This window comes from Ostrinia nubilalis, chromosome 25 (assembly GCF_963855985.1).
Source record: "Ostrinia nubilalis chromosome 25, ilOstNubi1.1, whole genome shotgun sequence".
NCBI classification, from domain to species: Eukaryota; Metazoa; Arthropoda; class Insecta; order Lepidoptera; family Crambidae; genus Ostrinia; species Ostrinia nubilalis.
This window is the reverse complement of record NC_087112.1, coordinates 7,160,864-7,182,839: the sequence shown is the minus strand read 5'-3', so window position 1 is coordinate 7,182,839 and position 21,976 is coordinate 7,160,864. Positions and strand designations below refer to the sequence as shown.

At 43.9% G+C, this 21,976-nt stretch overlaps 1 protein-coding gene across 1 annotated transcript in view; it reads right to left on the bottom strand.

Moving 5' to 3' along the window:
* The window catches only part of LOC135084185 (twitchin), a 211,053-nt gene that overhangs the window by 42,279 nt on the left and 146,798 nt on the right, over positions 1 to 21,976 (bottom strand). The window contains exons 121-134 of the mRNA XM_063978926.1: positions 20,766 to 21,002; positions 19,686 to 19,900; positions 18,062 to 18,281; positions 17,170 to 17,352; positions 11,876 to 16,681; positions 11,155 to 11,322; positions 10,249 to 10,401; positions 9,334 to 9,483; positions 8,235 to 8,429; positions 7,290 to 7,494; positions 6,513 to 6,671; positions 5,162 to 5,366; positions 4,215 to 4,351; positions 672 to 881 (exon numbers count right to left, since the gene is read on the bottom strand). Coding sequence (XP_063834996.1) covers positions 672 to 881; positions 4,215 to 4,351; positions 5,162 to 5,366; positions 6,513 to 6,671; positions 7,290 to 7,494; positions 8,235 to 8,429; positions 9,334 to 9,483; positions 10,249 to 10,401; positions 11,155 to 11,322; positions 11,876 to 16,681; positions 17,170 to 17,352; positions 18,062 to 18,281; positions 19,686 to 19,900; positions 20,766 to 21,002 — 7,243 coding nt within the window. The remainder of the gene's footprint in view (positions 1 to 671; positions 882 to 4,214; positions 4,352 to 5,161; positions 5,367 to 6,512; positions 6,672 to 7,289; positions 7,495 to 8,234; positions 8,430 to 9,333; positions 9,484 to 10,248; positions 10,402 to 11,154; positions 11,323 to 11,875; positions 16,682 to 17,169; positions 17,353 to 18,061; positions 18,282 to 19,685; positions 19,901 to 20,765; positions 21,003 to 21,976) is intronic.

Here is a 21,976-nt window from a genome sequence, read left to right as displayed (position 1 = left end):
AAAGACAGTGTATTTCAGCCTTGGCGACTCGGACACTTTGTGGCCATCCTTGGTAAGTGTGACGTCACGGACTGCTGCCGTGTTGCATTTAGGACCTTAGCGTCTTTACTATAGAGTCTAGAATGACTTACCCATGTCATCCTTGCTGATATCCTTGATGAAGATGAGCATGTAGTCATCAAATACAGTGTATTTCAGCCTTGGCGATTCGGACACCTTGTGGCCGTCTTTAGTAAGTGTTACGTCACAGGCTTATGTCATGCTTTATTTAGAACCTTAATGGCTTCAGTATAGAGTCTAGATTGGCTTACCCATGTCATACTTGCTGATATCCTTGATGAATATAAGCATGTAGTCATCAAAGACTGTGTACTTCAGCCTTGGCGACTCGGACACCTTGTGGCCGTCCTTGGTAAGCGTGACGTCACAGGCTTATGTCATGCTTTATTTAGAACCTTAATGGCTTCAGTATAGAGTCTAGATTGGCTTACCCATGTCATCCTTGCTGATATCCTTGATGAAGATGAGCATGTAGTCATCAAAGACAGTGTATTTCAGCCTTGGCGACTCAGACACTTTGTGGCCATCCTTGCTAAGTGTTACGTCACGGACTGGTGTCGCGCTGCATTTAGGATCTTAGATTCTTTATAATAAACTCTAAATTAGCTTACCCATGTCATCCTTGCTGATATCCTTGATGAATATAAGCATGTAGTCGTCAAAGACAGTGTATTTCAGCCTTGGCGACTCGGACACTTTGTGGCCGTCCTTGGTAAGCGTGACGTCAACAGGCTGGTCTCCGGTGTAGAGGATCTTGATCTTGGTGTTTTCGTGTTCTGGTAGATGCATGTCGCCTGGCATTCTGGTGATGCGAGGCGGGCCTGGGGAAAGAGTTGTGTTTAGAAAAATGATAATTGGATTTTATGGTTTTGAGTGTTGTCGTGGAAATAAGTGTACTCAGCATACGATTCATAGTAAGAAGTTAATTTAGTTTGTTTTGAGTTCGGATTGGACACCTATAGAAATATTAATCCAGGCTTGCAGAAAATCAGGCACAATGGCTGACGTTGTCAGACGTCATTGCATAAATTCTTACACCAGGACAGAAGACTTCAGATATAACAGCACCCACAAAATTAACGGATATCGAAAAGAACTTCAATTTGTGGACGAATAAAAAAAATGGCTGTGACATATGGACGGACAGACGGACGGACAGACAGACAGACATGACGAATCTATAAGGGTTCCGTTTTTTGCCATTTGGCTACGGAACCCTAAAAATGGTTCGAACTAATGATAATAGCACAGAATAATAATAAGTACTACGTACAGAAGTTTTTCTTCGCGAAGGTATTCAAAAAAATGTATGCTCAATGTCATCAACAATATGGTGTAATTTAGCTTGTCTTAAGAGTCGAGCACCGTTTTGTTGACATACGTCAGTGATCGGTACTGTCTTGATGCCATAGGGCTGACTGCTACAAGAAGCTACTGTGTCGCCATCTAGCGCACCACACTTGCATTCACTGCTCTTCGCGGCAACGCGCAGCTACATGCGGCCGCCAGTTATATAGTGTAAGAGCTAGCACCTAAATATTTTATAACACACATAACTGTGACAATTTATTTCACGTGGGCGAAGCCAAAAAGCTAGTAAGAAATAAAAATTCAATTCAGTAGGTATTTCAAACCAAATTTTATTACATAAACAAACATTATACTAATTTCATTATGGGCCCTTAGTATGTGAAAACTGCAATTGACGATATTTCGCACTGTTTTCAATATTATGTATTACAGAACGTATGTGTGATGGGATGATATTTTCGAAAACACGATTAGAAAAAATTTTCTCGAAAAAAAAATTTACCTCTGGATTTTTTTATAAAAGTTTAATATGACCGTGTTTTACAATAAAATTCCTATAAAATCACAAAGGTATCATGTTTGCCTCTTTGATTTCCTGGCTGTTTTAGATTTCAAAAACCTAAATATATTAATTTATTAACTTTCTCATAAAAATGTGAATGGCTCTTACGATGTCCCCCCCTTAAATCAAAATGTCTTTATTTGGTCTATATGCCCATCATCACTACGTAATAATTATAAAAAAAAGTCGCTTTCCTGTCTGTCTGTCCCTATGTATGCTTAGATCTTTAAAACTATGCAACAGATTTTGATACGGTATTAAGGGTTCCGTAGCCAAATGGCAAAAACGGAACCCTTATAGATTCGTCATATAGTCTGTCTGAACATAGAACGTTTTTGTGCACTTTTTAAAATGAGTTAACCAAGTATATGGCTATTAGACTTGCACACGTCCGTCCGTTTTTTGTAGGATTAATATAATTAAGTAACATTTATTTTTTGCATTCGGCTCTTGGTCTAACCCAAACGAAACACGAACAACTAATGAACTAACAATGAACATCGTTGATAAATTAGTAATATGTAAATAATGAATTTGTTTTACGAGCTGTCCCGGCGTACTTCGTACCGCAAATTAATATAAAGTTGTTTAAGTGATTTATAAAATCGCAATATTAATTTTTGAAAGTAGGGTCATTGTGCTGGTTTTCTATCTAACTTCGGTTTTCGTCCATTTCACTGAGCTGCCATAAACACATGCGTAAAATTTGAATACAAAGTATTGTATTCACAGAAGGCAGTAGCCATCCCGCGCTAGTTTTGTTGCAATCTATAATGCCTAAGCAACAGTTCTATCTAAATGAAAATGTAATTTAAAAAGTAGTGAGTTCCAAAAAATTACGTAAATGCGCGGCCATACACCGGTCACCGGTACATTGCAGAAATCATCGCGCTAGAAAAAAAACGTGCTGACAGGAAAAGTTTTTGGCACGTATGTCTAATTGATAGCATTATAAATACAATTTTAAGTGTTTATTAAACTTCTTCATACAAAATTAAATCTTAGATGACTAAGGGTCATTTTTTTAAAGCATAGCTCAGGTCATATTATTATAGCAGGCAAATCAACTCGGAAAGGGATCAACAACGTATCGCCTTTTGTGGCATGGAGGTAATAGTGGAGAGGAAATATAGATCTATACAAAAATTCGACAAATTAATGACAAACAGCTGTTTATCTCTTTCTAACTTACCCCTGGTGATGTATAAAAAAAAGAAATAGATAATGTTTGGTCAGTACTCATTTTGGCAACATTTTCATGTGACGTCACTAACTACCTGACTTGTGCCGAGTAGGTACCTACATACAAGATTTAAGAAAACAACATATTTATAGGCAACTAGCTGACAACTACACGCACACACACACACACAAATACCTGTCAGCTGATTGCCTATATTGCGGCCATGTTGTTTTCTTAAATCGTGTATGTATTTATAATGCGTGTAAATGTGTGCGTAATGTACCGAGTACGTTTATTTTAAAGTTACGCCAAGTCCATGAGACATTGATATACGTCAGTGTTTTGCGAGCTGTCATTGCCCTTCGCGCGCTGTCATCGGCGAGGCAAGGCGTTTACGTTACGGTGCGGATTGTGTGTGCGTTGCAGTATGGACTTTAGTTGACTGCCTTTATGAGCACTCGAACGACATAAAATAATATGATACATTTATGTAAGGGTATTTTAAGATCACAAAGTTGGCAACTCCGATAGTTGGACGAAAACCAGCGCAAAGACCCTATCCTGTTTGACACCTATAATAATTGACAATAGCTGGCTCGGCGAACTTCGGCAAACTAATGTGTGACGTGAAGTGCCAAATCGCGGAAAATGTCGGAAGAAATACATGAATTTGCATGAATTATCATGAATAACAATAACCACTTATTTACCTCTCAGTGTCTTCAGGCAACTTAAAAAAAGTACATTGTGTGTTTTTATTATTATTTAGGCAGTTAAATACTGCACAGTATTTTTTTATTTTTTTCCATAATACAAGAATACGCGTGCGTGTGTCAATGCTCGCTCGTATCTCGTATGTGACGCCTTGTCGAATCGCCTCCTGTAGGTGGGCTATCGTGCGTGTTTTGTTTTCGATGTGAACTCGCGGAGATGAACAGGCCTGATAATAGTTCGAATTTGAAGTTTTATAAATTATTTGAAAAAATCGAACTGCCTAAGGCGAGATTTGAAGATTTATGTATTAAAAAGCTACAGCATGTCATTGGTCAAACTACTAAGTCTTTAGACTTTTTTTTTCTTATTATATTTGATACTCACTTCCGATCTTGAGGTGTCCAGTGCTGTAAATGAAGCCAATGTTGTTGGACGCCTCACACGTGTAGTCGCCCTCGTCATCATCCTTGGCTTCGAGGATGTTCAGCTTCAGCGTACCCTCGCGGGATTCCGCGATGAACCTGGTGGAACAGACAGTTTTCATCATCATCTTCTGGTCTTTTAGTCATTATCAGTAGGTACCAGAGGTAAATGGGGGATTTTGCCTACAATACCCAAGTTGGCCTTTGTGTTGAAGATGGCCAATAATAATATGTTCCCATACTCATATTTCTTAACTTCGAACTCAAACTGATGTTCTTATGATTTTCGTTCGGGAAAAACTTGACCTTCATTGGTTGGGTTTTTATTGGCGGTCAAGCTGTAGATCCTGGCTACACAGGAGTTGCGGCGGTGGGAACGAGAGGTGGGAATAGTTCTGCATATTCATATTTCTCCCTTAGTCGCGTCTTTCGACATCAACGGGAAGAATGGGGATTCTATTTTGCTAAAACCACTCTGATATTCCAATTCTACCCTGCTAAAGAGTTCAGCGACGGGAAGAGTAAACATTAATTACCAAGATGTTAAACAAGGGTATAATTTAGAAAGGATCGGAATAGCTCAGCCAAGTTTTCAGGCACTTAGCGGCTCATGTCTAGCAGTCCACTGCAGCAGCCTAGCACAATGACAATGATTACAGACTTACGCAGTGGTAGTAGGTATAGTCCTCTCAACTTAAGCTGAGAATTGCATTTGTGTGAGTGATCGGACTGTATAGTGAGCGTCAAATAGTTTGTGATATACAAAGTGGTGAAACACAACCTTATTCCAATTGTAAAAAGACGTGTTGCGAACTTTTTAGCTACTTTGGGTGCCACGAACTATTTGACGTTGACTGTACTGTTTTATAACAGAAATGTATGGTCTCATGTACTGTCGATTGATCATACCTGGTTCCCAGCACCAACTCCCTGCCGTTCTTCATCCAGCGCCCGGTAGGCGATGGGTTGCCAGTGGCCACACACTCGATGGTGTACGGCCTGCCGAGCGGCGCGGCCATGTGTGGCGGCACTTGCTTCACCCATTCCGGTTTGGTTCCGCCGATCTCCTCGCCCGTTCGGACTGGGCTTGTGCAAGTTGAGGGCTCGGATTTGCCTGTGGAATAGATTGATATTAGTAAGATGGCTATGATAATGGTTGTGACCTCAGTAATAAGGAACGGGTTCTTAAGATGTCAGCACGACGAGAATTACATTTTATGACTCTTATGCATAAAATTGTCAAAAGTCATACACCTCATTACCTCTACGAGAAACTTGAGTGGACAAAGAACGCACATGGTCTGAACACTTGTGGCAGAGTGGGAGATAAATTGTGTATACCCATACACAGGACACAAGGCTTTAAAGGTTCTTTTAAATATGCGGCATCAAAGATCTGGAACAATCTTCCTCCACCCATGCGAAGCAAAGATTGTTTGCTAAGTTTTAAAGCTTCCATGAAGGAATCGCTTATTCAAAAACAATTAATTTTGAACGAAGTCGCATATAGGTAATTATTCTTCCTTTGTTTTTGATTTTGTTTTAACGAGCTGACGGTGTGACGGTGTGGGAGAGGCTTAGTGACTGGTGATGAAAAGTGTGTGGTTTTTTATTTTTATCTTGTTTCTCTTTTTTATATCACTGCACCTATGTACGCTGTATTACTGTGCAGGAGACTGGCACCGGCTGAAAACCAGCGCTGCATGGACCTAGTGCCGTACAGCTTACGCTGAGCCGGATGCCCTTGTCACCTTATTTTTAATTGTTAAGCTGTGTTAAAGTTGTATTTTTTTTTGTTATGGTGACAATAAAGGTTTATTTATTTATTTATTTATATAGTAGCCCACTTGTAAAGAATGAAGAAGATTTTGCTTTAAACCTAATGATACCCTACAAAAGTTTACGTTAGCGAGTCCGTTAAAATTATTCTAGCCTACTTAGATTTGAATAATACGGATTCGGATTGTCAATATTTTTGATCCCATCTACATCATGTTAAAAATAATGACTGACCACCAAAGTAGAATAAGTAGTAACAAACAGCAACATTTGTTTGAGAATTGAAAGTATTAGTAGTTAGAAAAGATATTACTGGATAGATTTGTGTAAGGGATGATTTCACAAGCGTCAGGCATCTTTTAACCGAAGAAAAAATTGATATTTTGACATTTTCCCCTACTGAAACTGTGTGCCAAGCTTATTCTTCGGGTAAAATATATCCAACGATTGAAAAATCAGCCCTAAGAATATTTGTATTTACCTGCAGCATTGACGGCGATGATGCGGAACTCATAGTCCTGTTTCTCGCCGAGGTTGAGCGCGGTGAATGTCGTGTCTTGCACGTTGTAGTCGTTGCACTTCACCCATACCGAGCTGCCTACATCGCGCTTCTCGATGATGTAGCCGGTCACGCGGGAGCCTGGGGATGTGGAATGGATATTTTTAACGCAATCTTATTACGCTGTGCAGTTTCAACCTGGTTTAGATCGTAACATGTCCTCAAGCTTACATTATTAGAGGTAAGAGGTTAACATTGAGAACACCCGCCACGACTTAATTACAATCTTCCACGGTAAATTTTTAACTTTAAAATTACGGGATCTATTTGAGGAAGTATGTGACATATTTTTGGCAGCGGGGCTTGAGTTGAGCATCATCATTAATAAGGTGCAGGACATCCACTTCCGAATATAAGCCTCCAATCAATGATTTTCAGATTGGCCGAGTGATTCCAGCGTCTTCATGCAACCTTCATAAGGTCATACAAAAGTAATTGGTAATAACAAGCTGAGTATGTCTTACGTTAGAAGTATAATTTCGTTGCGAGTCCAATGACAGTCAACTTTCCTCCGGACAAACTTGACCTTCACTGGTTGGGTTTTTATTGGCGGTCAAGCTGTAGATCCTGGCTACACAGGAGTTGTAGCGGTGGGAGCGAGAGCTGGCCGAGTATTTGCTAAAGCCGTAGATCCTGGCTACACAGGAGTTGCAGTTGGAAACGAGAGGTGGGATAGTCTCGTTAGATTAAGTTACGTACCTCCATCAGTGTGCGGCGGGTCCCACGACAAGTCGATGTAGTTGCGGCCCACGCGGAGCACGCGGGGGGCACGGGGGGCCCCGGGGGGCCCGCAGCGCGGCTTGACCTTGAACTTCTGCGAGCTGGCAGAATATTTACTGAGTCCGGCCGCGTTCTGAGCGCGCACGCGGAACTCGTACTCGTGACCCGCTTCGAGGTTGTATGCCTGGTGGGATGGAACATGATTAAAAATCGTACCCTCAAGTATATCATACAACAGCCTGTATGAAATGACACTAGAATTTACTGTTTGCTTGCTTGCTTTTTTAGCAAATACCAACATTTATGAGAAAACACTAAACTATGAGAAACTATAAAATTATCACTTCACGGGATTTATTGCAACAATATCTATTTTAAGGTGGGTGAAGAAAACTCATCGCGCCGGAGCAGACGACGCCGCATCTCTTCAGTCTGCCCGCGACCATGACTCGTGCAACCGAGCCGAAACGTCGGGAGGGTAAATATTATTTACCGTTAAAATAGATATTCTTGCAATAAATCCCGTGAAGTGATAATTTTATAGTAAAACAATGCAACATAATAGTTTAAAATATTATGAGAAACTACATTAATTCAAACAAAACAAATGTTTATGTGCGGACATCGAACTCGTAACCTGGTAGTAGTGCTGTGATGCTGTGTGAGTCCTTTTGCCATGGACATTGCAATCACGACGGAATGGCACTTCTTAGTTCCCTCTTTCTTTTTTCATGTTTTCTTGTTTTACTGTTATGTGAAACACAGGAGCCGTACAACTTTCTCTATTAACATTTTAGGAACCCCCGAACTAGCGTCTTTCGAACGACGTCGTAGAGCCAGCGCCCACTAAGAGGTGTGCTCTAAGCGATGCTAGTGTGAGGGATGCCTTAGTGATAATAATGAAATGTTTTTCTTTTTTCTTACCTGGTAATTGCAGTCCTTGACAAGGTAATCGGCACTGTTCCAGACACCGTCTTGCACGTCCCGGAACTCGATCTTGTATCCTTGGATACGCGCGCCGCCGTCGGAGCGCGGTCTATCCCATACAACCGTGGCGGTGGAACCGTCCCATTCGGTCACGCGTGGCGCGCCCGGCGGATCGGGAATCGTGAATGGGAACTGCAAGATGGAATAGAGTTATTCATCAGTCTAGAGACAAATACAGGGTGTTAGGTAAATGGGTATATGAGCCGACACTAGCCCATGTTAACATGGTCATATAAATGGTATGGTGAAGTCAGAAATTTGATTTCATCATTTTAATTTTTTTAATTCTCATACAATTTTTTTTTATAAAATCCGATTTGTATGAAAATTAAAATAATTAAAATGATGAAATCAAATTTCTGACTTCACCATACCATTTATATGACCATGTTAACATGGGCTAGTGTCGGCTCATATACCCATTTACCTAACACCCTGTATAAAGTTGATAACAGTCAAGTAGATCAATATTAAAATAGACTTGAAATGCCGACATTATATTTAGGTGTAAAATGCTTATTTATCATCATCATCAGGTCATTTCTAATCTCCTTTGCAGGAACAAGACCATTTCTAATTTTACTCGGGGCAAACGGAGAATTTTGAGTTTAATGAAGAGTCGCCTCTTACGACATCCACTAAAAGATTTGGGGTTCTACTTGGACGGAACCCCACGACAAGACTATTGTTCGTATTGGAACAAACAATGTTGACTAATATTAATTTTATTAGGGCTTTGGCCAACAGCTGGCCCAGAAATTCTTGAGACCAACAATTATAGTTCTGAGGGCTGAGTGTAAGTTTTAGTGAGCGCGTTCAAAAAATATATGAAAATTTTAACTCTTGAAAGTTTCCGCTAGGGGCGGTGTACAATCTGTCATACATTTTAAATGTAATTTTTTTACGCACTCATGAGCGCATTTGATGTAAACTCACACTCAGCCCTCTGGCATAGAGGTTGTTAATCATCCACGATATTGAACTCTAATTTTTCAGTATAAGGTTCATAATCCTAAACCAAATCAATCATACGCACCTTGGCAGTGATATAGTCGTCCATGGTCAGCGGGTCGGACACTCCGTACTGGTTCTCGGCGCGAACGCGGAACGTGTACTTGCGGTTCGGTTCCAAGCCCATCACGTTGTAGTGGCAGTTGCGGACGAATGATGAGATCTTCACCCAGATCTGTGGATTCATAAAACATTGATGATATTGTCAAACGATTTTGAAACGTCCAGTGGTAAAAAATCTGAACTAATAATGTCAATGTCATAGCTGGGAAACTTCAGTGTTGTCCAACTATAAATCCATCGAGGGATAATGCAAGGCAACTAATTATATTCCCGTCTTGTGTAAAATAAGTTTTAGTAATATGCGGAAACGCAGCACAACCGAAAGCGCAACCATTTTAGTAGCAACCATTTTGTGGTACTTAATTAGATTACCACTGAGCTTCTGCCTCGATTTGTTTCCAGATAAAGTATATTTTATCAACCATAACATTCAGAACCAGATTTGCATGTCGCTAAGATGCAAAATTATGGGTTTCAATTTTTTAAATCAACATACAAAACTGCAATGAGAAAGAAGATTTACTTTGTTTTTGCAAGAAAATCTTAAAATTCAAGTTAATTTATTTACTTCCACTGGGTATCTCTCTTCATATCTCTTTACATGTTTATACTTTCGAGTATGTCGTCATCAACATAAATGGGCAGTAATATTAGAATAGTTAATATTCATAGTATCACTAGCGGCCGCCCGCGACTTCGTACGCGTGGATCCTGTTTTACCCCCTTTTCCCGAATTTTCTTTGCTATAAACCTCACGGAGCCCGAGACCTTTCCAACGAATGCAAAACCGTGGAAATCGGTTCGTGCGTTCTGGAGTTATAGCGTCAGGGAGGAAAACCCGACTTATTTTTATATAGTAGATAATACGACTACTTACACCACTGCTTTCCATCTTCTCCACCACGTAATTGGTGATGGGGGAGCCACCATCATCCATGGGCGGCTTCCAGCTCAATGTGCACGTGTCTGGAGTGATGTCGTAGGCTTCGAGCGGTCCCACCGGTGGGGACGGCCTGTCTACTACCAGCACCTGTGGGGATAAGATAACGCGTTTTGTAAAGTCCACTCATTGACACATATTCAAAGTCCTCATCATTAAGGTTATTTAAATACAAAACCACCTTTGTGGTTTCCAACTAGACAATATCAGGTGGTTTAGTCTCAACTGGAGAAGCACCATCTATTACTAGAGGCAAATGCAGGATTTAACCTACACTCCAAACGGGTAGAGAGGCCTTATTTTTTATTATCAGGCCTCCCTAACTCGTTAATATTCTAATGCATATTTAGGTGCGTTTGCGGTCAAATACCTGCCTTGTCATACATAAAAAATTAATCAGTGGCCTTTTACGAGACCCACAAGTTGGGAGAAGTCTTATTCACAGCCAAGTTCAGTACGAGGCAGTTGCCTTGTAGCAAATAAAAATGAAAACAACTTCATCAATCATTATACGCTTATAATATTCTGTAATGGCGCTGATTGCATAGTTTATTAGCGAAGAATAGATTCAAGCCCGAAAGTGAACCAAATTGGATTGAATATAGTTCAGAACGTCGTTTCAATTCAGTCCTTTCTCATTTAACTCAGCTAAAGTTATCATGTAACGGGACTATTCCCACCTCTCTTTCCCACCTGAGAGAATCTACAGCTTGACCGCCAATAAAAACCCAACCAGTGAAGGTCAAGTCTGTCCCAGGGGAAAGTTAAACTGTCATTGGACCCGCAACGAAATAATCAGAAGAACATAGGAGGAGTTCGAAGTTACTATAATGTAATACTCACTCTGCAAGTAGCACTATCCGAACCCTCGCTGTTGGTCAGCTGTATGGTGTAGGAGCCGGTGTCGGAGCGCTTGGCGGACGTGTTGACGAATACCGTATCCAGGTCGGACGTCACGAACCGGATGCGGTTGTCCGGGAATACCTCGTCGTTGTTCACCATCCAGGACACCTGGATAGCAAAAATGATTAGTTGACAATTCGATGGGTCAGTCAAAGTCAAAATTCTTTTATTGGACTATTAAAAATAGTGCTTACAAATTGTGAAATATTCAAATAAAATAATAAGATTAATGAAAAAAAAACTAAGTTTTGCTCTTATGAAACCTTCACATGTCTCATGATCTATTTGCCCTACCAGCGCTTAGAGACCAACATTTGGCAAGCGTTTAGAAGAAGCGCCGTAATGAACGATGAGGTATGATAATGTCGCTACTAAATAATATTTCATTTATGATTCTTCCTATTAGATTTTATGTTCATCCGATTGAGTCATAGAAGTGATACTGAGACAAATACTGTACAAATATTATCATTATTTGCTTCAAATAGGGTACTAATGGTGAAGCAACATCTTAGTTAAAGGACCCTCTTATCCTACTTAGCCATTACACCTCCAAAATTTAGCGTTAAATAAGTTACTTAATTTGGATATTCGATATTTACACAGTATATCAAATAAACACTGATCTCTATAAACAAATTAAAAAAATAAAGAGTCTCACCTTCGGCCTGGGGTTGCCAGTAAACGGCACGGTGATCTTGATTTCCTCTCCAGCAATAACCGTGATGTCTCGGAGACTGAGGTCGCTGGTGATCTTCGGCGAGTTGGGAGCCCTACACGCGCGGATAGCGTCCGAACTCTGCGAGTAAGGACCCTGGCCCGCAGCATTAATGGCCGCCACTCGGAACTCATACTCGTGGTTCTCGATCAGTCCCGTCACCTTGTACGTCGTGTCTGGAATGTGAGCGTGGGACGCCTTCGTCCACTTGTCTTCGGTTATCAACCTCTTTTCGACTACATAGCCAGTGATAGGCGAGCCGCCGTCGTGACGGGGCTTCGTCCAGGTAATCGTGATGGAGGATTCTGTCGTTTCAACAGCCCTAGGTGCACTAGGCGCTCCTGGCGGGTCGAATGGATGCCTGGCTTTAATAGGCTCAGTCGTCTGAGCCGGGTCGGACTGACCGTATTGATTCTCAGCCATAACCCTAAACTCATAATCCCTGCCTACGTTCAAGTTCTTCACGCGTAAGAACGGTGTCGTGACATATCCAGACACCTTGGTCCAGTTGGGCGTTCTCGCTTCGCGTTTCTCGACGACGTAGTTGGTGATCTCACCGCCTCCGTTGTCTTTGGGCGGGTTCCAGTACAGCGTGAGCGCTTCACCCTCGAACTCGTCGGCGCGAAGGTTCTCTGGTTTCGCCGGCCTGTCCAATACGCGGACGTTGATCGTGGCCGTATCGAATCCGGACGGGTTGCGCAGTTGCAAACGGTATTGACCAGCGTCTGTTCGCTTGGCGTTCTTGACGACAAGCGACGCGGATTCGGGTGTAATCTTCTGGAATATTCTCGAATCTCCATCGACGTCTAGCAGGTTGTCATCAGCGAACCAAGACGCAGTGGGTTGAGGGAAGCCAGTGTAAGGAACGTGGATGGAGAAGTCTTCTCCAGCGCGCACGGTGATGTCCCTGACTCCACCGAGGTCCATGCAAGGCTTGTTAGGTTGTTCAGCAATGACAATATCGGCGGTAGGCTTGCTCGGGTCGGATCTTCCGACGTCGTTGACGGCGATGACCCTGAACTGGTATTCGGCGCCTTCCTTGAGCTTGGGAATGGTGTGAACGAGGCTCGGGACAGGCACGTCGTTGACGTCCTTCCAGTCTTTATCGCCCTTGCCCTTCTGTTGAATGATGTAGCCCTTGATCTTGGCTCCACCGTCGCTCTTGGGAGGCCTCCATGATAACGTAACAGAATCCTTGGTGACTCTGTCCGGTTTCGGCGCCTCTGGCGGGCTGGGTTTAAGTCTTTGAGTTTGAGCCGTGATAGGTTCAGTCGGTTTACTCGGTTTTCCAGGTCCGGCCTCGTTGACAGCGATGACGCGGAACTCGTATTTGTTGCCCTCGCGTAAGTCAGATACTGTGTAGCAGGTATTGGGCGTGGGGTAGTTGTTAACCTTGACCCATTCGCCACCACGCTCGCGTTTCTCGACGTAGTATCCAGTGATGGGTTTGCCACCGCAGTTCGCTGGGGGCTCCCATTCCAATGAGCAGCTGTTCGAGCTGTATCCGGCAATCTTGGGCGCATCGGGCGCATCTGGTGGGTCGAATGGAGATTTAGCCACCGTCGGCTTGCTCTCCAAAGGATCTGATACTCCGTACAGATTCTCAGCGCGTACCCTGAACACGTATTTCTTTCCTTCGGTCAAGTTCTTCACAGTGAACGAGCACTTGGGACAGAATCCGGCGACGGTTCGCCAGTCGTTGACGCCGAATTCGGCGACTTCGACGACGTAGCCGGTGATTTCGCTGCCGCCGTCGTCCGTAGGCGGATGCCAGGTCAGACTGATCGCGTCGTGGGTGACGGGAGTGCAAATAAGAGGTCCTTTAGGCACTCCAGGTTTGTCGACGACGATGACCTCGATATCGGCCGAGTCTTTGCCGTGTTCGTTCTGTGCCGTGATCGTGTATTTTCCAGCGTCATCTCTGGTCGATTTCTCGATGCTGAGCTTGGTTTCGTCGTTCTTGGTCTCAGCGGACAGTCTGTGTGATGGTACCAAAGGAATAGATCCCTTGGTCCACGAAATCTTTGGTGTGGGAGCGCCGGTGATTGGAATGTTAATGTTGATGGGTTCGCCCGCGCGGACCTTGATCTTGCGGCCGATCAGGTGATCCAGCCACAATTTCGGCTTCTCCTTCATCGGTTTAGCCACGAAGACGTTGGAAGCGTCAGAAGGTTGACCAGGGCCGGCGGCATTGACCGCGGACACCCTGTATTCATACTGGTGGCCTTCCTGGACCCTGTCATCCTCGTATTCGTTGTTCCTGACGGGATCCTTGTTCAGTTTTATCCAGCGGCCGGTGGCCTTGTCGCGCCTCTCGACATCGTAACCGATAATGTTCGACCCACCGTTCGAGATGGGTGAGGACCATCTGATCTTGATGTGGTCCTTATCAGCGGATACCAGCTCGGGCTTGCCTGGTTTTCCAGGTACCGTGTACTGGTTCTTGGCGATGATCGGCTTGTCAGTGACCAAAGGCTCGGATCGTCCTTGCAAGTTCTCAGCGAACACTCTGAATTCGTATTTGGTTCCCTCGGTAAGTCGCGGAACAGTCGCGTGGTTGAATTTAGGATTGATGTATGTGACAGCTGGTACCCAGCCGCCTCCGTGCGTCAAGTCACGCTTTTCGATGACGTACGCTGTCAGTTCGCTGCCACCATTGTCTTTGGGTGGTTTCCATGACAACGTGACGGATTGAGCTGTAATCTCCTCGTATTCGAATGGCGGTTGAGGTGCTCCGGGTACGTCAAGAACGATCAGTTCAAAGCTGCCTTCGTCAGTGCCTGAATCGTTCTTCAATTTCAAGTTGTATTTGCCAGCGTCTGACCGCTTGCAGTTCACCGTGTGGATAATCGTATGGTGTCCAACAGATGTCACTGTCGTCCTTTCGTTTGCGACCACTGGTCTTCCATCGCAAGTCCATGTGACCTCAGGAATAGGCTCTCCAAGGAAGTCGACGTCCAAGTGGAAAATAAGTCCTGCCTTGATTCTGATCTCCTTGAGTGGCGTAAGAATCTTAGGCGCCACGAATCTGTCCTTAGCTGTGATGATATCTGAGGGTTCACTGGGCTCGGATTGGCCAGCCTGGTTGACGGCGATTACCCTGAATTCGTAATCTTGGCCCTCAGTCAGATCCGGAACCGTAGCCTTGGTCTGTTTAGGCGGCACGTGAACAGCGTTCACCCAGTACGGGCTTCCCTTCTCCTTCTTCTGGATGATGTATCCCGTAATCGGAGCTCCACCGTCCGATTTGGGCGAAGTCCATTGCAAGTCCACGTGATCCTTGCTCCAGTCAGTCGCTTCCGGTTTGCCGGGAGCGGACGGCTCGTCGAATTCGTTCTTAGCGACAATAGCTCTGTCTAACTCTAGCGGCTCTGATTGGCCGATCGCGTTGACAGCGCTCACTCGGAACAGGTATTCCTTCATGTGAATAAGTCTCGTCACTTGGTGCGATAAGAACGTACTCATGCCAGCGTCGGACCACGTTCCGCGGGACAGATCCATCTTCTCGATGACGTAGTGCAAGATCGGTGATCCACCATCGTCCAAAGGCACCTTCCACGATAGCGAGCACGATTCCTTGGTGACGTCGGACACCACCAAAGGCTTCTCGGGCCTCGAAGGTTTGTCCAGCACCGTCACTTGGGCGGTGGCGGAGCAAACTCCGAGGTCGTTCTTGAGGGTCAACTTGTAAACGCCTCCGTCCGATCGGACCGAGAATGGAATGTCTAAAATAACCCTGTTGTGGAGAACCTGGATATCGATGCGGTCTGATGGATGTACGACCTTTCCGTTGATCTGCCATTCGACGGTCGGCTTCGGCGAAGCTTCGATGGGTATCTCGTATTGTATTCTCTGGCCGGCCTTGACAGTTTTGTCGGCGAGCAGAGTTTTGTCGAAGTGCGGTGCGCAGAATCTGGCCTTGGCGATTTGAGGAGTGGAGGCATCGCTAGGTTCACCGTTTCCGGCCTTGTTGACCGCGATGACCCTGAATTCGTACTCCTCGCCTTCTGTAAGGCCTGAGACAGTGCCCTTGGTCTGGTTTCCGGGCACCGTGGCCGCCACCTCCCAAGGTCCGTACCTCTTCTTGGCCTCAATAATGTATCCAGTGATAGGAGATCCTCCGTCCTTCTTCGGCGGCACCCATTCAAGATCCATGTGGTCTTTGTCCCAGTCCTTGACGACGGGCGTTCCTGGTTTGTCTGGGGTTCCGTAGGGGTCCTTCGCCGTGACGGGCTCGTGGCCGATGAGCGGCTGGGACTCTCCCTGTTTATTAACAGCGCGGACTCTGAAGTTGTAATCGTGTCCCTCGATAAGATGGTCGATGCGGATGCTGCAGGCCTGGACCTCTCCAGCGGGGATCCAGCGCATGTTCTCTTGGTCCATTTTCTCGACGACGTAGTGTGAGATTTCGGAGCCGCCGTCGTCTTTGGGCGGTTTCCAGCGGAGTGTGCATCCGGACTTGGTGATATCGTCTGCACGGAGTGGTCCTTCTGGTGGTAACGGTACGTCTAGGACTAAGATCTTGACGGTGGCTGTGTCCAAACCATTGATGTTCTTGGCTTTAAGGGTGTATGTTCCGCTGTCAGCGCGCTTGGCATCCACAACGCGTAGGCGCGTAGAGTGCGCGTCTCCTGAGACCTTGACGCGGTCGGTGTTCATGACGACGTTGTCTGCGTGCTGCCACTCCTTGGTAGGTGTGGGCTCGCCTGCAACTGGCACGTCCAGCTCGAAGTTCTGGCCGGCCTTGACCTGGAAGACAAGAATGACAAGAATTGAAAAAATACTCACACATGCTTACATAAAAGTGTGAGCATTAAACGAGACAGTATTGTACAGCCCTAAATTTTTAACATACTCGTACATACCCATACATAGACATATTTCAAAGTTACAAAATATTGCACGGTTGGTAATTTTACTGGCAGTTATGTGAGCAAATTACCTGCTTCACTACTTTAACAATCAATTTGTTAACAAGTTAGCTGATGATATTGCTATCATTATCATGCTTCCCTTTTCTTGGATGAAAGACTAAGATCTGCGGATTTTCTGTTTACTGAAATTGTGTACAATAATGTGAAATAGCCATATAAGGTGTATAATAGCGACGTGAGTAATACTTCTTTCATTTCAACTTGATACTTTTTATTAAGGAATAAAGGCGGTTGATGCCTAACATTCGTACATTATTACGGGACTCTAGACACTAGAGTCCAATATAAACCTTATGAACCCACCTTGATGTCGAACATGAAGTTCCTGTCGATCTTGGGCGGCAGGTTCTTAGCGCGCGCCACGTGCGGCGAGGTGCCGTCGCTCGGCTCTCCTGGGCCGGCTTTGTTGACGGCGCGTACGCGGAACTCGTAAGTATTGCCTTCGATTAAGTCGGGGACCTTGCCGGTTGTTACGTCGCCTTCCACCTGCGGGTAGAAGTAAATAATTTAGCAAAAATATTACTACAGTAATATCACATCATCAGGCTCGAAGTCTGCTGATTCCCTTCATTAATGTAGTAACCATCACATGCTAAACCTACAGAAGTGTACTGCGAGCGGCTTCTATCAGGTTGGGAAACCCTGTACGGTGGTGATGTGTCCTTCCACTTATGGTTGGGATTGGTTTAGCTGGTAAAGCTGAGATAAGTATAAGCTAGACCAGGGACAAAAAGATATAAATATTCTTCCCACTCAACTACACAATGGTAATATGTATAATTTTCTAGAAGACCAAGGTTTGATTCAGCTCATCCCTATAATTCCCGTTGTTTTGCAGGTAGCTCTGAGCTGTTTACATGCAGTAACTTCCAGCAAATTTAATTTAATTAATGTTTACCACCATCATCAGCCTGTCTAAAAGGTAGACATAATCACGTCTCTCCTAAAACACGCCACAGCCAGTGGCTAACATCAACCTCAGGTCATCAGTCCTGAGCGCATTCCTCCCAGTCTGGCGCGAATCTGTCCTTCTTCTCGATGACGTATCCCGTGATGGGAGCGCCGCCATCTTTCTCTGGCCTGGTCCATTCCAGCTCCACGAAGTCGCAGTCGAAGTCTTTGATCTTGGGCGTTCCGGGCTTGTTTTAACACCTAATTATTCCAAAATAGACTCTAAATAAATAGCCATACGAACCTTAGCGCATTCCTCCCAGTCTGGCGCGAATCTGTCCTTCTTCTCGATGACGTATCCCGTGATTGGTGCGCCGCCATCTTTCTCTGGCCTGGTCCATTCCAGCTCGACGAAGTCGCGGTCGAAGTCCTTGATCTTGGGCGTTCCGGGCTTGCCGGCGACGTCGAACGGATTCTTCGCTTCGGTGGAATGGGGCGTAGTGAGAGGCTCGGATTTGCCTTGTCTGGGGGTAGGTAAATAAAAGTAAATAAATATTTGTATGTGCTTTTTGTTGTATAATTATGTTACACACTGTCTTATTGGTCAAGCGCTTTACTGAGTCAGTGCCTGTAAAATATAAAACAATATACACTCAACATCAAATAAACCGCACCTTCCGCGACGCGAACTTTAAAGATTTTCTTCTGACATAATCATGGTACCCCAACAATATTGGTGTTATTTGAAAGCCCAATAAATATCCTTAAAGAAAAATACATTTCATTTCTAAATAAATGATTAACATATACTATAAATGTGACTTGAAAATAGACCTCACTTTGGGCTCACCTGTGGGATCAATTAGACCAATTTTTATGGTTATAAAACCAAATAAAGATCTCACGTGTCCTCTTTAACAGATGGATAGCGATTAATCCCAACTTAACAGTTTTATAGTCATAAAAAATGGCTATAGCGTAACTACCTATTTTTTGAAGAAGTGACTCTGGATCCTTGTAAAGACACATTTTTGGGGTAAAAACCTTTCCTTTAATGAAATTAAGTTTAGAACTAGGCTTTCAAATGGTACCAACGTTGGTGGGAAGTGGGGATGCATACGTTTGATAAGTGCTTGTCGCGGGAGGTGCGATTTATTTGATGCCGAGTGTAGTTTATTCCAGTACATAGGTACTTTCGAGGGCACATAAACACGTCGCAAATATAGCTTGCCCTTCTACCACTTCGGGACAACATATACGCTGGTGCTGAGAAGAAGTGGCGGAAGAAACTATCATCTGTATCAGTGTGGTATGGGAGCGGCACAGGGGAGTGTTTTTGTTACGTCAAACGTCAGTGAGACTTCAATGTGCTTGTGTAATGAGGGCTATCGTTTTTATACTTAACAGTTGGCACCCCTGGCGATTGACAGGACCTTACTCTACAGTGGCGACATCTTGATGAGTGCAAATGCGATAGTCCTCCTACCACTTTCGCGCTCACCAGTCGGTGCCACTGTCTTCGCTACTAGCAAGTGACAGGACCTTACTCTACAGTGGCGCTAACTGGTGAGCGCTAAAACGATAGCCCTCATTGTGTTGTGCTCACTTATATCAGAGTAAATACATATGAGTAGGTCGCCAATACGTAAGCGGCGCGCACGCACACACTGACAAAATTGAGCCTTGATTAGCGGGGAGTTGCACCGAATTTTGTCAGTGTGTGCGTGCGCGCCGCATACGTATTGGCGCGCGCTCACATACAAACCGCGCTCGGTGCGTTTCTATGAAGATGACCTACTCATTTGTATTTACTCTGCTTATATGCTCTGCCACGTCAAATATTCGCTCCCATACCACAGGCAATGACTCAGTTATGCGCTCACCTTTAACTACAAAACTTATCTATAGATAAGTAACTAATAACTGACCTGTTAACAGCTCGGACCCTGAACTTGTACTTGTGTCCGGGCGTGAGTCCATCCACCGCGAGACTGGTCTGCGGGCCGTCAGTCTCTCCCGCGGTCACCCATCGTCCCGTGGCCTCATCCATACGCTCCACGATATATTTGTCGATGGGCTGGCCGCCGTCATCAGCCGGCGGGTTCCAGGAGAGCTTGGCTCCGTGGGCGTGGACGTCAGACACCTGAGATGGAAGACAATGATTGTTAAAATGCTTGACTCCTAAAGATGAGGATAGGAATAATTTTCTTGCAGTTCTTGGTTGTTAGTTCTAGGAATTTGTGATCGATTATTTTTATATCTACAATAAGTACTGTGTTCCACTTTTAAGAGATAATATACTTTAAGATCTTTATTTTTACATTTGAAGTTAACAGCTGAGTTAAATGTGTGTGAGCTGTCAGCACGGATATCCCAACATTTTATGAGCTTAAATCTTATCGAAAACTAAACAATAAGTTCTTTTATACGATTAGCAACAAGATTTCATTGGAGGCCAAATTGTAGACCGTATACTACACTAAAGTTGCAGAGTGGGAAACCAACATTTAGTTCCAACAAAATTGTTTCATGTTGGTGTCAGTCACTATCCCAAAAGTGTAAAAATATTTTGAATCTAGATGGAAACTGGTAAATAATTACTTTTGAAATTGGTTTTCAATGAGGGCTATCGTTTTAGCGTTCACCAGTTTGCGCCACTGTAGAGTAAGATCCTGTCACTTGCTAGTAGCGAAGACAGTGGCACCAACTGGTGAGTGCTAAAGTGGTATCGCATTTGCACTCATCAAGATGGCGCCACTGTAGAGTAAGGTCCTGTCAATCGCCAGGGGTGCCAACTGTTAAGTATAAAAACGATAGCCCTCATTGATTTACATTGACTGTGGGACTGACACAGATAAAACATTGGCTATTCTCACACACGCCATAAATAAAAAAGAAAACGAACCTTTAAGACTTACAACGTTTACACAAGTTAAAAGAGGAAATGTACCTTGAGGAAACTGGCAACAAACATCCAAATACAAGCCATAAAAAGAAAAAAAACGTACCTTGAGCGGTCCTCCAGGCGGGCTAGGTACGCTCAGCACAATAACTTCCACTTCAGCCACGTCCTTCCCATTGCTGTTCTCAGCAGTGATAGTATAGCGGCCGCTGTCTGCTCGCGTTGCTGCTTTGCAGTTCAGTTTGGTGTTGTAGTCCGAGTGTTGGACCTTCATCTCGCCGCCGGACTTGACCTCGCGTTTGGCCAGGAACCATTTTGTTTCTGGCATGGGCTCACCGGTCACCTGGGATGTTTGAAAAAGTTGTTCGTAAATTAAGTCGTAGGAAAGTTTGAGGTTATTGATTAAAGGCTACTACAGTGTGACAATGTTTGCAATAGGTAAAAAGTGTTAATATTTAAAATCAATGAGCTGAATAGCATTAAAACTGAACCTATGTAGTACGTATTGCATTTTGTTACAGTTCATCATCATTTTTATTGCAAATCTAACCAGGAGAATTGTGAAGCAATCGTAATCATTTGACAGTTCATAACGTTCGATAGTCAGTTAAACAAAGCGTTTGACAGAATAATCGTACGTTATGAACTGACAAATGATTACGATTCCTTTACACAATTCCACCTCTGAAATTCTATTCAAAAGGAATTTCTTCTGGTAGCCAGTTGCCATTTTCGATTAATATATTTACTAAACAGTAGTGCTAATGAAACAAATTTTCGAGTCCTGGTTCTAAAAAACATATCGCGGGCGTCAATAAGAGCGTATAAGCAATACTACGGGTATTGCTTATACGCCCTTATAGCTTATATCTTCAATAATAATTATTATGTGTTCCGTTTGACGTCCGAAGTCCATTATGTGAGAAAGTACATCGTATTTCCTTGCGTTGTCGCTAGATGTCGCTACTTTACCGTCACGTGACCACGCCGCTAGCGCCCCCAATAGCCAAATCTGGAACTAACTCAGAAACCAGAGAGCGAGCCACCAGTTTGTGTCATTGTTGCGTCGTTTTTCGAACCGACCGGTTGTCGTTAGATTTTTCAATCATAACGTTCATTTCTACCTACAAAAATTTTTTATTTTCATAATTTTTCTAACTTTCGAGATAAAAGTAGAAAGTTTAATATTTTTTTGCAAAATACCGTTGCGCCCCCGCTCCGGTGGGCGACATCGCGGAGCTTGACGTTTCCGTTAAAGAGCCCTCGATTCCTAAAGCTGATCCCGATCGAGTTTCTAAGCTTATTAGTATGCAGAGA